The following is a 17,500-nucleotide window of genomic DNA, read 5'->3' on the forward strand; positions in this document are numbered from 1 at the left end:
ATATATATATATATATATATATATATATATATATATATATATATATATATATATATATATATATATTTATACAACAGTTCTGTCTGGTTCTCAAATCTGATTGGCTGATAGCCGTGCAATATTCTGCAACATCAGAACTCAGAACTCCTACAGCCTCTTTACCCTTTGTGTATCACTCCGCCCACATACAGCCAGCAAAAAGCAGAGACACTACAGATCTAAAGTTTAAAAGATGCTTGCTCAACTGTTTAACTGTCAGCTTATGATTTGAATTCGGAAGAAAGTAGTTCCTCATACAAAAGGGTTTTTGAGACTCTCCATGTTTGATTTGGCTCTCCATGTTTGTGCGATATGGCTGTATTTCGGCACTGGTGGGGGCACTAAGGCACTAGGCCTCGTGCCACCGCACGCCTCCCACCAGTGCCGATATACAGCCATATCGCACTACTACGAGTGTGATATTGCTCATATATATATATATATATATATATATATATATATATATATATATATATATATATATATATATATATATATATATATATTAAGGAAACTTACTGTTAATCAGATAATATGGATATTTACTGTAGTATTTTTACCGTTGTTTACCATATATACATGAGAAAACTTGCTGTTAATCAGATTATGGATATTTACTGCAGCATTTTCATGGTTATTTATCGTAAATATTAAGAAAACGTACTGTTAAACAGATTATATGGATATTTACAGTAGTATTTTTACAGTTATTTACCATATATATTAAGGAAACTTACTGTTAACCAAATAATGGATTTTTACTGTATCATTTGTATGGTTATTCGTCATATATATTAGGTAAACTCACTGTTAACCAGGTTATAGATTTTTACTGTAGTATTTTTACGGTTGTTTACCATGAGGAAACTTACTGTTAGCCAAATTATGGATTTTTGCTGTAGTATTTTTACTATTAGTCACCATATATATTAATGAAAATAACTTAAACAGTTTATGGATTTTTACTGCAGTATTTTTTTTAGAGATGGGGGACTCGAGTCATATGACTTGACTCGAGTCAGACTTAAAGAAACCCACTGGTAATAAGATAATAATATTATGAATTTTTTACAGTAATAATTTTTACAATTATTTAACACATTTATTAAGGACACTCACTGTTAACTAGGTTGTGGATTTTTGCTGTTTAATTTTCATGGCTTTTCACCGTATATGATAAAGAAACTGTAGTATTTTTTACAATTATATATATATTATATAATTATATATATACAGGATTTTTACTGTACTATTTTTTACCATTAATCACAATATATATTAAGAAAACCTAATGTTAATTCAGTCATGGATTTTTACTTCAGCAATTTTATGGTTATTCTCCATATATATTAGGAAAACTTACTCTTAACCAGGTTGTGGGTTTTTACTGTAGCATTTAGTTTTATTTACAGTATACATTAAGAAAACTTAGTTAACCAGGTCATGGAGTTTCTCACAATTACTCACGGTATATATTAGGAAACATACTGCTAATCAAGTTATAAATTTTTACTGTAGCATTTTATGGTTATTTGCCATATATAATAGGAAAACATACTGGTAATCAGGTTACGTATTTTTACTGAAGCAATTTACAGTTATTCACCACATATATATATATTTCGAAAACTTACTATTAACCAGGTCAAAGATTTTTATTACAGTTATTTTTTTTACTGTTTACTTTTACTGTAGTATTTTAACCATTACTCACTATATATATTAAGGAAACTTACTGTTAATCAGGTTATGGATTTTTTTCTGGAGCTTTACATGGTTATTTACCATATATATAATAAGAACACTTACTGGTAATCAGGTTACAGATTTTTACTGTAGCATTTTAAGGTTACTGTATATTTTAAGGAAACTTACTGTTAAACAGGTTATGGACCTGCATTTTACATTTTTTGTACCATTGAAATTGGTCATTTTTTACATTCGACTAATATATATATATATATATATATATATATATATATATATATATATATATATATATATATAGTAAACAACAGTTAAAATTATGCATTAAAGTCCATGATTTGGTTAACAGTAAGTGACGTTATGATGAACATCATATTCGACTTCAGCCACACTAGCTGTTATTTTACTCACTTCTTTCCATTTTGTGAAGCGGTCTCCCTTCACCAGGTAGTCTTTGATGTCGGGCTCCTGCAGCGAGTGTCTGTTTCTGCTCATCCTCAGGCTGAACTCAGGTCCAGCCGTTTGGAGAACCAGACTGAAATCAGTCGATTCCACGTCCAGCCTTCAATATGCATTGCAAATCAGCATCAGGAGAGCTGGGACGCACCCTCGGCAGGTGGACAGGCTTTATTTACAGTACATACACTCACTATTAGAGCTGAAATATCACAGACAGACAGACAGACAGACAGACAGACAGACAGACAGACAGACAGACAGACAGACAGACAGACAGACAGACAGACAGACAGACAGACAGACAGACAGACAGACAGACAGACAGACAGACAGACAGACAGACAGACAGACAGATAGATAGATAGATAGATAGATAGATAGATAGATAGATAGATAGATAGATAGATATAGATATATATAGATATAGATAGATAGATAGATGGATACGCGGATAGACGGATAGATAGATAGATAGACAGACAGACAGACAGACAGACAGACAGACAGACAGACAGACAGACAGATAGATAGATAGATAGATAGATAGATAGATAGATAGATAGATAGATAGATAGACAGATGACAGACAGACAGACAGACAGACAGTAAGACAGACAGATAGATAGACAGACAGACAGACAGACAGACAGACAGACAGACAGACAGACAGACAGACAGACAGACAGACAGACAGACAGACAGACAGACAGACAGACAGATAGATAGATAGATAGATAGATAGATAGATAGATAGATAGATAGATAGATAGATAGATAGATAGATAGATAGATAGACAGATGACAGACAGACAGACAGACAGACAGTAAGACAGACAGATAGATAGACAGACAGACAGACAGACAGACAGACAGACAGACAGACAGACAGACAGACAGACAGACAGACAGACAGACAGACAGACAGACAGACAGACAGACAGACAGACAGACAGACAGACAGATAGATAGATAGATAGATAGATAGATAGATAGATAGATAGATAGATAGATAGATAGATAGATAGAAAGAAAGAAATATTCACAGAGACAGATGGGTGGATGATGATGGATGGATGGATAAAAGGATAGATGGATAATGAACACATTAATGAAGGAAATTTTGAGATAGTTTTGAGTATTAGCATAATTAGTGCTGGACAAAAGTTAATCGCGATTAAAGGCATCTAAAATAAAAGTGTTTTGACATATGAGTGTGTGTATTATATATATAGTACATAGATATTTAAATGTATAGATAATAAGTATCATATACACATATATTCTATATCTAAATATAAATAAACATTTGCTCAAATATATGCATGTGTGTGTATTCATACATAAATAATAAATAAACACCGCACACACACTTCAATTATGTCAAAACCTTTATTTTGATGCGTTCGTGATTAACTTTTGCCTTGCACTAAATATTATATGTTATGATGTTAAATGCCCCCATCGCTCTGACAGAACACACAGATGCTTATCAGACTGATCACTGCACTGATGCATGATCCTCCATCAAGCTGAAACTCCTGCAGTAAAGCGTCTGCAGTGCTCAATCTGTGCTGGATGCTGGACTGCGGCTCACAATGAAGCTCCAGTCGTTTGGCTAATAGTCAAATATCAGCCTGACTCATGTAAATCCACACACAGCACATTAACATGAGGCGGTTCCCTGCACCACACACACAGAACATTCACACTCACAAATATACCTATGTGCATCGACACAATGTACTTTCAGAAATATATCTTTTTATATATTCTTTTATTTCCTCAACATTCTACACACAATCCCCGCATAATGACAATGTGAAGAAAGAGTTTTAGAAATTGTTGCTTATTTATTACAAATAAAAAAGCTGTAAAGTCACATGTACATCAGTATTCACAGCCTTTGGCGTGAAGCTCTAAATTGAGCTCAGGTACATTCTGGCTGTTTCTCAATTCCAAGGACGCAGAGAACGGACTTGTGTTCTTGTGGAGAGCGGTCTTGCCAGGTGTCCTCGGAAGAACGAACTCAGGAGACCGCGAGGGCAGAGAACGCGTCCTTTGAGAAATGGGATGATGCGTTCTTCCTGATGGTCATGTGACCTTCACGCGTTTTAAATGGAAATTATTTAAACATTACAGCCTTCATACAACGATTTATTGTTTCCCCCCTCTTCAAAATATATACTTTGAATAAAAACATTATAAATATACTCTGCACAATATAAATAAAACAAATTTTAATACGAATTTCATCAAACAAACACCCTTAATGTGTTTATTCTTTTATTAAGATATTCATGTTAATGTTTACTTTCACCGTTTCATTTAGGGAAACTCCTGAGGTAAATAAGTCATATCTCTGAACTTTAATAATAAATCTAAATAAAATGCTGCGCTTCCCACCTCCAGTCGCAATGACTTCTGGGACTTCCAGAGCGAGCTCGCTGCTCAAGTCCGCATCGGTGCGTCCTCAATATCAAGAACACATCCGGGAAGTTTCACGCGTCCTCCGTACTTGCGGTCTTGAGTATTGGAACTGAACTTGGGCAGCTGATGATGACGTTGCACGAGAACACAAGGACGCAAGACCGCTGAAGAACGCATATTGAGAAACAGCCTCTGTTTCCACTGATCATTCTGGAGATGTTTCAGCAGCTTCATTGGAGTTCACCTGTGGTCATTTCAGCTGATTGGACATGATTTGAAAAGGCGTACACCTGTCTATATAAGGGCCCAGGGTTGACAATGCATGTCAAAGCACAAACCAAGCATGAAGACAAAGGAATAGTCTGCAGACCTCCGAGGCAGAAACGTCTTGAGGCACAAGGCTGGGGAAGGTTACAGAAACATTTCTGCTGCTCTGAAAGTTCCAACGAGCACAGCGGCCTCCATCATCCGTAAGTGGAAGATGTTTAACCACCAGGACTCTTCCTAGAGCTGGCCGGCCATCTAAGCTGAGTGATCGTGGGAGAAGGGCCTTAGTCAGGGAGGTGATCAATAACCCGATGGTCACTCTGTCTGAGCTCAGGTCACTCGGTCTAACCATCTGTGACAACCAGAGTGTTCTTACAAATGGCATCTCCCTTTGGTATGAGAATAGCAGTGTGTCTGATAAGAACACCATTAAGAGGATCATAAAGTCAGCTGAAAGGTCTGTTGGAGTCAAAATGTCATCTATCGAGGAACTTTACCAACGCCGTTGTCTGTCTAGGGCAAATAACATTTAAGGGGATCCAACCCACCCTGGTCATAGCCTGCTCTCACTCATGCCATCAGGCAGGCGTTACAGAAGTCTGAGGAGCAAATCAGTGCGGTTTCGAGATCCTGTCATTATAAGACTTTTAAATACCATTTCTTAAGCATTGTTGAAAGCTAGTGTTAAATAATAAATAATTTGTTAAACTAGCATAAATTGTTAATATTACAACAAATGGTGAAATAGGTATTTAAGTATTAAGTTATTCTCTTCAGAGATTTTTAAAAAATGGGTTATATCTTATATAATTATATTTTTTATATTTTATGGAATTATAAAAGCTTATTTATCATGTTAGGATTTTATAGTGTTTTTATAGTGATGTTTTTTCTGTTCTTGTTGGGTCTGTTGCAACGTAATTTCGTTCTGCATTACAATTCTATTGTGATGATTTGAATGACATAAATAAAGGAAACTGAAACTGAAACTGTGCAGCAATCCACCAATCAGGCCTGTATGGTAGAGTGGCCAGACGGAATCCCCGCCTGGAATTTGCCAAAAGGCATCTGAAGCACTCTCAGACTATAAGAAACTGAACTCTCTGCTCTGATGAGACTCAAATTGAACTCTTTAGATGTGAATGCCAGGCGTTACGTTTGGAGAAAAGCAGGCAGCGCTCATCACCAGGCCAATACTGTCCCTACAGTGAAGCATGGTGGTGGCGGTATCATGCTGTGGGGATGTGTTTCAGCAGCAGGAACTGGAAGACTAGTCAGGATAGAGGGAAAGATGAATGCAGCAATGTACAGAGACATCCTGAATGAAGACCTGCTTCAGAGTGGGGTGACGGTTCATCTTCCGCCAGGACAATGACCCAAAGCACACCGCCAAAATATCAATGGAGTGGCTTCACAATGACTCAAGGTGGCCCGGCCAGAGCCCAGATCTAAATCCTATTGAGGATCTCTGGAGAGATCTAAAAATGGCAGTACACCGTTGCTTCCCATCCAACCTAGAGCTTGAGAGGTACTGCAAAGAGGAATGGGCAAAAATCCCCAAAGACAGGTGAGTAAAGCTTGTGGCATCATATTTAAAAAGACTTGAGGCTGTAATCACTGCCAAAGGTGCATCAACAAAGTATTGAGCAAAGGCTGTGAATACTGATGTACATCTGATTTTACAGCTTTTTTATTTTGAATAAATTTGCAACAATTTCAGAAACTCTTTTTTCACTTTGTCATTATGGGGGATTGTGTGTAGAAGTTTGAGGAAATCAATCAATTTAATCCATTTTTTAATAAAGCTGTAACACAGGGGTGTCCAAACTCGGTCCTGGAGGGCCGGTGTCCTGGAGAGTTTAGCTCCAACCCTAATCAAACACACCTGATCGAGCTAATCAAGCTCTTAGTAGATATACTTGAAACGTCCTGCAGGTCTTTTGAAGCAAGTTGGAGCTAAACTCAGCCGGACTCCAGGACAGAGTTTGGTCATGCCTGCTGTAACATACCAGGTTAGACCCCTTTTGCCTTCAAGACTACCCTAATCCTTCGTTGGAAATATTACTCTGAGATTTTGCTCTATATTGACATCACGCAGTTGCTGCAGATTTGTCGGCTGAACATCTATAATGCCAATCTCCTGTTCCACCACATCATAAATGTGCTCTATTGGATTGAGATATGGTGACTGTGGAGGCCATTTGAGTACAGTGAACTCGTTGTCATGTTCAAGAAACCAGTCTGAGATGATTCACGCTTTATAACATGACGTTGAGTTGCAGCCATGTGACCAACTGATTAGAAATTTGCGTAAACAAGCAGTTGGACAGGTATACCTAATAAAGTGGCCGTTGAGTGTATGATTACACACAAACACATACCATATATTCATATGCATGTGTTTAAAAGGACATTTCAAGTGAATTTATTTGGTGCATTCTAAGGACAAATGCTGTACCTGATGCAATCTACTAATACATAAATAGACACACACACACACACACACACACACACACTTTTCTATGTTATACAACTGGTGAAGCTGTGCTGATGGCAAAAACTGTGTCTTCTCAATTACTGTCAGTCATGTGGTCTGTGTGTTTACTTTAGATGTAAACGTGCTGCTGTGGGCTCAGGTGTGTGTGTGTGTGTGTGTCTGCATGAACTCAGGCTGCGCTCCAGCTCACTGAACTGAGGTCAGAGCAGCACTGCTGGAGCTCACTGATTGGTTTTTACCTGCTGGCCAATTAGGAGGAGACTTCATGCTGCAGGATTCCAGAGTCTGCAATCGGATTGGCTCGTGCAGCCGCAGCTCAGCAGCATCAGACGGGTATCATAAGACAGACGGACACAAGATGGGCATCAGACGGACATCATGAGACAGATGGAAATCAGACGGGCATCATAAGACAGACGGACACAAGATGGGCATCAGACGGGCATCATAAGACAGATGGACTTCAGACGGTCAAAAGACAGATAGCATTAGAACACAGACAGGCATCAGAAGACAGCCGGACATCAGACGGGCATCATAAGACAGCCGGACATCATAAGACAGACGGACATCAGACAGGCATCATAAGACAGCCGGACATCATGAGACAGACGGACATCAGACGGGCATCAGAAGACAGACGGACATCAGACGGGCATCATAAGACAGACGGACACAAGATGGGCATCAGACGGACATCATGAGACAGATGGAAATCAGACGGGCATCATAAGACAGACGGACACAAGATGGGCATCAGACGGGCATCATAAGACAGATGGACATCAGACGGTCAAAAGACAGATAGCATTAGAACACAGACAGGCATCAGAAGACAGACGGACATCAGACGGGCATCATAAGACAGACGGACATCAGACGGGCATCATAAGACAGACGGACATCAGACAGGCATCATAAGACAGCCGGACATCAGACGGGCATCATAAGACAGACGGACACAAGATGGGCATCAGACGGGCATCATAAGACAGATGGAAATCAGACAGGCATCATAAGACAGACGGACATCAGACAGGCATCAGACGGGCATCATAAGACAGATGGCATTAGAACACAGACAGGCATCAGAAGACTGTAAAAAAAAAAAAGAAAACTAATATTTAGAACGATTACATTATTGTCAAATTAATGTGCATTCATAAACATATTATAATAAATATTTTCACATTATGAATGCAATATTTTAAAAATAAATGTAAATGTATTTAACATTTTAAAACATTCTACAAGCCATTTTAAACTTGATGAAAATAAAAAATAAGCTTCTGTTTTTTACATTTAGAACTGAAAACAGTTTAATATTAATTGCACAGTGATTACATTCATAGCCATATGCTTATCGTTCATGCTGCTTTTCTTAACTGTTTGGCGCCATCCTGTGGCAGAACAATAATATAAAATATTATTATTAATAATAATGAGATTAGTATAGATTAGTGTAGTCTGCATTCCTCCATTTTTTTCTATCAGCCTTCATTATTACTGCTCAAATCAATATTCCATGTCTAAACTAATTTTATGGCAAGTAGCCATGTAATATCTATCTATCTATCTATCTATCTATCTATCTATCTATCTATCTATCTATCTATCTATCTATCTATCTATCTATCTATCCATCTATCTATCTATCTATCTATCTATCCATCTATCCATCTATCTATCTATCTATCTATCTATCTATCTATCTATCTATCTATCTATCTATCTATCTATCTATCTATCTATCTATAAAAACAGTTAAAACCAAAAGTTTACAAACATTAAAAAAGTAACATAACCATTTTTTTTTAAATGTCTGACGGTAAATCATACTAAACGTTTACTATTTTAGGTCATTTACTAAATGCCAGAATAATGACAGAATTACTTTTTTTTTTTTTTTGAGAATTTGTTATTAATTTCTAGATAGCCAAAAGTTTACACACATTTCCTTGTTATTTTTAGATTTGCTTTTTACTGTATAACTTTGGTCAAGTGTTTTAGGTCTCCTTCCACAAGCTTCTCACAATAGTTTGAAGGAATTTTGGCCCATTCCTCCTGAAAGAATTGGTGTAACTGAGTCAGATTTGTTGGCTGTCTTGCTCACACAAGCTTTCAATAGGACTGACATCAGGGCTTTGTGATGGCCACTCCAAAACATTCACTCTGTTGTCCTTAAAGCACATTTGAACTAATTTGGCAGTATACTGAGGGTCATGGTCTGTTTGGAAGACCCATTTGTGGCCAAGTTGTATTTCCTGGCTGTTGTCTTGAGATGTTGCTTCAGTATTTCTCCATAATGTTCTTTCTTCATGATGCCATCTATGCTGTGAAGTGGACCAGTCCCTCCTGCAGCAAAACAGCCCCACAACATGATGCTGCCGCCCCCATACTTCACAGTTGGGATGGTGTTCCTAGGCTTGTAAGCTTTCCCCTTTGTCCTCCAAATGTAACACTGGTTATTATGGCCAAACAGTTCAATCTTAGTTCCATCAGACCACAGGACATGTCTCCAAAAATTACTCTTTTTCCCAGTGTAATTTAGCAAATCATAATCTGGCGGTTGTTTTGATTCTGGCTTATTAATGTTGTCACACAAGGAAGCAGTGTGTTTGAGGTTTTCCTTAAATACTATTCTACAGTTGTGCCTTAAATGAACAACAAATGTTGTCAAATAGCCAATCAGAAACTTCTAAAACCTTGACATCATCATCTGAGCTTTTTCAGAGGCAGAATAATCTTATTGTGTGTAAACTTGACTTTCAAGAAAAGTTATAACAATTTCTCAAACAATCTCTCTCTCATTATTCTGCTATTAAGCAGAACAGAAACAACTTTGATAATCCTGACTTAATCCTAAAAGTTTAATCACATTAACATCTGACGTTTTTTTAAATGGTTGTGCCTTTTTACAGTGTATGTAAACGTCTGCTTTCAACTATATATATTTATGAACTATAACTATATATATAACTATATATATATATATATATATATATATATATATATATATATATATATATATATATAACTATATATATATATATTTAGAAAAAAAAAATATATATATATATATATATATATATATATATATATATATATATATATATATATATATGTTGCAAATTATATATACGTTTAAATATCTTTAACAATACAATATTAACTGATTGAATGAACAGAAATGGAACTGTACTGTGATATACATCACCATCAGGATATGATATTACTCATCGTGAGATTTTTGTCAGATCACCCAGCCCGACCTGGAGTGGAGGATAAATAAATAATGACAGATTTTTTTTTTTTTTAATTTAGTGTGTGAACTATTCCTTTAAGAGCCTCCTCCTCCTCCTCTTCAGTATTTTTAGCTGATGAAGCCTCTTCTTCACTTGAACAACACACACACTCGCGCGCGCGCGCACACACAGGCAGATGTGTGTACAGTATAATCCGTCTCATCATTCTCACCCCTCTCTAATCCATCCCATAATATTTGACCTCAGAAACATCTCAGTCTTCAGGGACCAAAACCAAGGACTGGATGCAGGAAAACATCCATAGCATCATCATCATCATTTTCATCATCCACACCGACCCGCATCATGATCCTGACCGCTTTCTGATGCTCCTCCAGCGCCATGGAGCCAAACGCATCGATGTAACCGCGTTTTAGAGACTCCCAACATCATCTTTCAAGACGGACGGGGTCGTGGAGCATCGAGGGAAAAACCGAGGCAATCGGGACAGAGACTACATGCCCAATATGGAGAGGGGCAAACCCGCAACATACACGGGCGACAAGAAGGCAAAGATGGCTGCAAAAACCAATAAGAAGTGGGTAAGACTGGCCACGGTGTTTGCATACGTCTTATCAGTATCTCTGGCCGCGATTATCCTGGCTATATACTACAGTCTAATCTGGAAACCCGCTGGAAATGGCAATAATAATAACAACAATGGCACCATTGGCACTGGCACCACCACCACCACCACCGCGCAACCCGAAAACCTCAACGCCACTGCCGGCTTCAGCAACACCACTGTCGGCTTCAGTAATACCACCACCGCGCAGGACAACAGGAGGAAACGCGCACTTTCTGAGGATGTCTACTCGTATGGAGACTTGTATAAGAGTCGAAGCGACGCAAAAACACGCGGAGGTTTGACGAGCGAGGACGCGCAAACGGAGACGCGCGCGTCTGAGGATTCTAGACGGAAAAAGCAAAGCCGCTTAGTTTCCGACAAGCAGAACTAATCGAGGCCTTAATGGGGACTTTTGTGGATGCTGTGGATGTGCTTTTTGACTTTTGGACACCTTATATAACACGTCTGATGTTTTTATTTATTTTATTGTTTGCCTTAAATGCGATTTAAAGGGATAGTTCACTCAAAAATGAACATTTTCTCTGTCATTCGCGCTTTATTTGTTCATTTCTTCTGCTGAACATAGATAATAGGTGAAGATATTTTAATATATGTGACTTTCATAGTGTTTGGTTAGTCCTACAATTGATAAATGGCTTTCAGCTTTCTTCAGGATATCTGCTTATGTTCAGCTTAAGTAATAAACCAATTAAAGGAGAATAAATACACTGAATACATATAGATTCATTGGATTTGCTTACATTTTTTAAGGTAAGTGGTTGCTAACAATTTATATGGAATTAATTTAAACTAATTAAATTGAGTAATGTTCAACTTTGTTGATGTTCAGCCTATATAAATTGTTTGCAACCACTTAAAATTAGTTTTACATCCAATTAATCATTTTTTCAGTGAGTAAATATTGATATTTGAACGAACTATCCCTTTAAATGTTAATTTATTGGAGCTTACACCCAAAATCCACCGGCTGGCCTGTCATTCAGCTGAATAGGAAACATCTTGACTGAGCGAATATATTATTATCATCATCATCAATGCCTTCTGATTAAGAATCAGCCATTATTATACGGACGCGAGCTTTTTAAGTAAATACAAAGCTTGCATGGGCTCAGCTAAACCTGTTAAACAATTAATCAGGATTCGTATGTTTAGAGGAACCTGCTCAGGTATGTGCAAATACTATTTATGTAAATGTATTAAGTAATGTACATATATACACACGCGACTTTTAGCATCACTAGATCATTTTTACTACAAATGATGTACCATATAGGTGTAGGAAGCATCACCGTCATGGTAAATAAACTCATTTAAAGTACAAAAGAAGCATCTTCTTGATTGCGCAACGGGTTAAATGTGGACACACACACACGCGCGCGCGCGCAGTTGTTATATAAGGAGAAGCGGGCCCGCACATCAATCACTCTGACTCGATTATCAACAATCAAATTACCATTTAGTCAAGATGAAGCGTCTTTAATCCTGGATTAACATGCGAGCGCATTCAAATCGATGCGCAAGTGTGTTCACGGTGACCTTTGGACTTCATAAGGCGCAATCTGTAAGTGAATTGGGTTTAAAATGAGGGGTTTTAAACAAGCTTAAAATGCTGGGTTGTTTTAACCAAACGCTGGGTCAAATGTGAACTTTTTAACCTGATGATTTTGTTGGTATTTGACCCAGCATTGTTTTGTGTATGCTGCGGTTATTGATTGATTGAATGTTCTGGAATGACATACTCCTGCTGCATTTCCAGATGTTTTTTTTTACTTCAACACTGACACTAAGCATACATAGAATAGAAAAAAAAATTAAAGATGATTCCTTGAATTTACTCAATTTGTTTTTACGTTAAGTGGTTGTAAACTATTTAACTGTGTTGAATTTAAGCAAACAAATTAAGTTGAACATTATTCAATTTAATTTGTTTGTTTAAATTCAACACAAATACATTGTTTGCAACAGTTCTGCACGCAACACTTTTTTCAGTGTAAATCTACATTATGCATAATTATAATATAATATCTTCAACACTCTAAACATAAATACTGTTGTTTTGACCCAAATATATGTTTTAAATCACATATTTCTATACATTTACTTATTATACAATATAATATCTTCGACACTATAAATATAAATATTAGGATGTTTTAACCCAACACTGGGTCAAAGATACACTGAAAAAAAATATTCAGAGATGATTCCTTGGATTTACTAATTTGTTTACGTTAAGTGGCTGTAAAATATTTATTTGGGCTGAATTTAAACAAACTAATTAGGTTGAATTTTATAAAATTTATTTATTTATTGTTAAACTTCAACACAAATAAATAGTTTCCAACAGTTTTGCAGACATCATTTTATTCAGTGCACTGTACAAAAGTAATTAGTTACTTAAAGTGAGTAAACAAATTGCCTTAAAAGCAACAAGTTGTCTTTACAAAAAATAATGTAAGTAAACTCAATGTAACTTGGAATTGTTAAGCTGACTTAATTTTTATAATTATGCTTATTGTACTTACTTTTTAAAGTCAACTAATCTTTTTTACAATGACAAACCATTTTAGCACGTCTCTTTTCAAATAATGACTGTAGATTTTACAATATTACATATTTGGTGCTTCATTAAGTTGATAAAATTTACAATTATAGCCTGTATTGAATTTAGAAGACATGGAGTCTGGAAGAGCAGATTTATTTTAGTTACTGTCATTTTGCTAAAAACAGAAAAGCTGAAAAAAAAAAACAAATATAATAAATGTGTATTGGAAAAAGAGATCAGTTTACTTTTATTTTAAAAAAGTGAATACAACTTGCATAATAATAAAAATTAAGTCAACTTAACAGTTCCAAGTAACAATGGGTTTACTTACATTATTTTTGTAAAGTCAACTTTGTTTCTTTTAATGGAAATTTGTTTACTTGCTTTAAGTAACTAATTTTTTACAGTGTGTAGAAATCTTTTAGTTTTTATTACATTTTTTAGCCCCACTGTTGGGTTTACCCATACTTGACCCAGCTTTGAAGCAAACAACCCAGCATTATTCTGTGTATATCACGGTTTATTGACTGATTCACTGTTCTGAATTTTTTTCAGATGTTTTCTCTTTGAGCTGCTGATCTGCAACACTGATACGAAGCAGACAACTGCATTTATTCTGCATGATATAATTATAATATAATATCTCCCACAGTCTAAACATAAATAATGCATTGTTTCAACCCAATGCTGGGTCAAATATGAACATTTTATTGTTATTATTAGGAACCATACTGTTCATTTAGTTGACATTTGACCCAGCATTGAGTTAAACAGCCCAGCTTTGATGCTTTGTTGATTGAATGTTCTGGAATGACACAATCCTGCTGTATTTCCAGATGTTCTCTCATTGTTTTAACCCAATGCTAAGTCAAATATGAACATTTTCTTGTTTTTTATTTATTGTATTTTTACCATATTTATTTAAACAGTATAATATACTTACAATATAACATTTTCTACACTCTACACATAAATACTTTACTATTTTAACCCAATGCTGGGCTAAATATGGCTATTTTATTGTTTTTGTTGTTATTATTATTAACCATAGTGTTGATTTTATTGATATTTGACCCAGCATTGAGTTTTAAAAAACCCAGCTTTGATGCTTTGTTGATTGAATGTTCTGGATTATCACAATCCTGCTGTATTTTCAGATGTTGTCTCTTTGAGCTGTTACAGAATATGCACATAAATATGGACATTTCATTATATTTTTTTTTTTATCTCCAACACTGATATGAAGCAGACAACTGCATTTATTCCTCATAAGTAGCCTATGATATAATAGTTTAAAGATAAATAGGGCATACTGTCTTGTTTTTGCCTACATTTGACCCAGCATTGAGTTAAACCACCCAGCTTTTTATTGATGGTTTGTTGATTGAATGTTCTGGATTTACACAATCCTATATTAGATGTTTTCTCCTTGAGCAGAAAATCTCCAACACTGATATAAAGCAGACAACTGCATTTATTGTTGTCTTATCCTATACTTATAAATCTCTTATATTCCTATATCTTATTCACTCAGTCTAAATATTAAATAAATTAATTTAAAATATAATGTCTTCCACACTCATAACATGAATATTGTGCGTTTTTAACCCAACGCTGGGTCAAATATGGACTTTTTTTTAACCACACTGTTGATTTTGTCGATATTTACCTCAGTGTTGAGTTAAATAACTATGCATTACGCATAACTATAATATAACGTTGACAAATATTGACATTTTATTGTTTTTATTACATATTTGTTTATATTTACTCATCAATACAGTATAATATACACACTCTAAACATAAATAATGTGACGCTTTAACCCAAAACTGGGTCAAATATGGAGATTTCTTCATTTTTATTACATTTTCAACCCCACTATTTGGGTTTGTTGATATTTGACCCAGGTTTAAGATAAACAACCCAACATTATATTGTGTATGACAGTTTAATGATTGAATGTTGTGCATTGACACAGTCCTGCTGTATTTTCAGATGTTTTCTTTTTGAGCCACTACAGAATATCTGCAACACTGATATACAGCAGACAACTTCATTATGCATAATTATAACAGTGACAAATATCCCCATTTTACTGTTTTTATTACATATTTGTATATATTTACTTATTAATACAGTATAATATAATATCCTATACACTCTACACATAAATAACATGATGTTTTAACCCAGCACTAAGTCAAAATATGGAGATTTCTTTATTTTTATTACATTTTTAACCCAGCTTTTGGGTTTGTTGATGTCTGACCCAGGTTTAAGTTAAACAACCCAGCTTTATTTTTTGTGTGATGGTTTAATGATTAAATGTTTAGGATTTACACAATCCTGCTGTATTTTCAGATGTTTCCTATTAGAGCTGCTACAGAAGATATAAGACCGATATAAAGCAGACAACTGCATTTATTCCTCATAATATAATATATTAAAATATAATATAATATAATAATATAACTTAATATATTCCAATGAAATATAATATAATATAATACAATAAAATATAATATAATAAAAATATAATATAATTTAATATATTAAATTAAAATAAAATATAATATAATATAACATAATATAATAAAATATAATATAATAATATAATATAACTTAATATATTCCAATAAAATATAATATAATATAATATAATAAAATAAAATATAATACAATAAAATATAATATAATAAAATATAATATAATATAATAAAATATAATATAATACAATAAAATATAATATAGTATAATAAAATATAATATAATTTAATATATTCCAATAAAATATAATATAATATAATTTAATATATTAAAATAAAATATAATATAATATAATAATATAACTTAATATATTCCAATAAAATATAATATAATAAAATATAATATAATACAATAAAATATAATATAATAAAATATAATATAATTTAATACATTCCAATAAAATATAATATAATATAATTTAATATATTAAAATAAAATATAATTTAATATAATATAATATAATATAATATAATAAAATAATATAATATAAAATAATATAATATATCTAAACATATATACTCTTGTTTTAAGCCAATGCTGGGCTAAATAGGTTTTTTATAACATATTTGTATACATTTACTTATTAATCACAGGGAGCTTCAGAGACCGAGAGAAATGCAAACGGCTGAAGTTTAAGGTTGACGCAATGAAAAGTACACATGTTTGCAAACCTACCTAAAACTACAACCAATAATTCCGATTAGAGCGATCATGTGGTGAATGTTGATCTTGTGTTGAGGCCAAATAGCCTTGCATATTAAAATAGAGCAAGGATGTTCTTTTAGTGACATCGCTTTGACTCACACGCTGAAAATGGCGGACATGAAACGACAATGGTAATGCGTGACTGTCAATCAATATAGGTGGGCGGGGGGACCACACTCCTACGTCAAGTTGCGGTCGATTTAAATATTGCTCCAACTGGTCCACCGTTATTATATTCATTCATTCATTTTCCTGTCGGCTTAGTCCCTTTATTAATCCGGGGTCGCCACAGCGGAATGAACCGCTAACGTATCCAGCAAGTTTTTAACGCAGCGAATGCCCTTCCAGCCGCAACCCATCCCTGGGAAACATTATTATATTGTTCAAATGAAAAAAAAAAGGACTGAGTG

General features: G+C 34.7%; 1 protein-coding gene and 1 long non-coding RNA gene across 2 annotated transcripts in view; one reads left to right on the forward strand and one right to left on the reverse strand.

Annotated features, from left to right (window-relative positions):
* The window catches only part of plcb2 (phospholipase C, beta 2), an 84,475-nt gene extending 75,982 nt beyond the window's left edge, over positions 1-8,493 (reverse strand). The window contains exons 1-2 of the mRNA XM_087289855.1: positions 7,636-8,493; positions 2,158-2,308 (exon numbers count right to left, since the gene is read on the reverse strand). Coding sequence (XP_087145981.1) covers positions 2,158-2,241 — 84 coding nt within the window. The 5' untranslated portion in view covers positions 2,242-2,308; positions 7,636-8,493. The remainder of the gene's footprint in view (positions 1-2,157; positions 2,309-7,635) is intronic.
* Positions 8,494-10,775: 2,282 nt separating this feature from the next.
* LOC141378499 (uncharacterized) lies at positions 10,776-15,308 on the forward strand. Its single transcript, XR_015513012.1, has 2 exons — positions 10,776-12,851; positions 14,391-15,308. It is a non-coding gene; the product is annotated as an uncharacterized LOC141378499 (long non-coding RNA).
* The last annotated feature ends 2,192 nt before the right edge of the window (positions 15,309-17,500 follow it).

Source organism: Danio rerio, chromosome 17 (assembly GCF_052040795.2).
Source record: "Danio rerio strain M-AB ecotype USA chromosome 17, GRCz13ab, whole genome shotgun sequence".
In the NCBI taxonomy this organism is placed as follows: domain Eukaryota; kingdom Metazoa; phylum Chordata; class Actinopteri; order Cypriniformes; family Danionidae; genus Danio; species Danio rerio.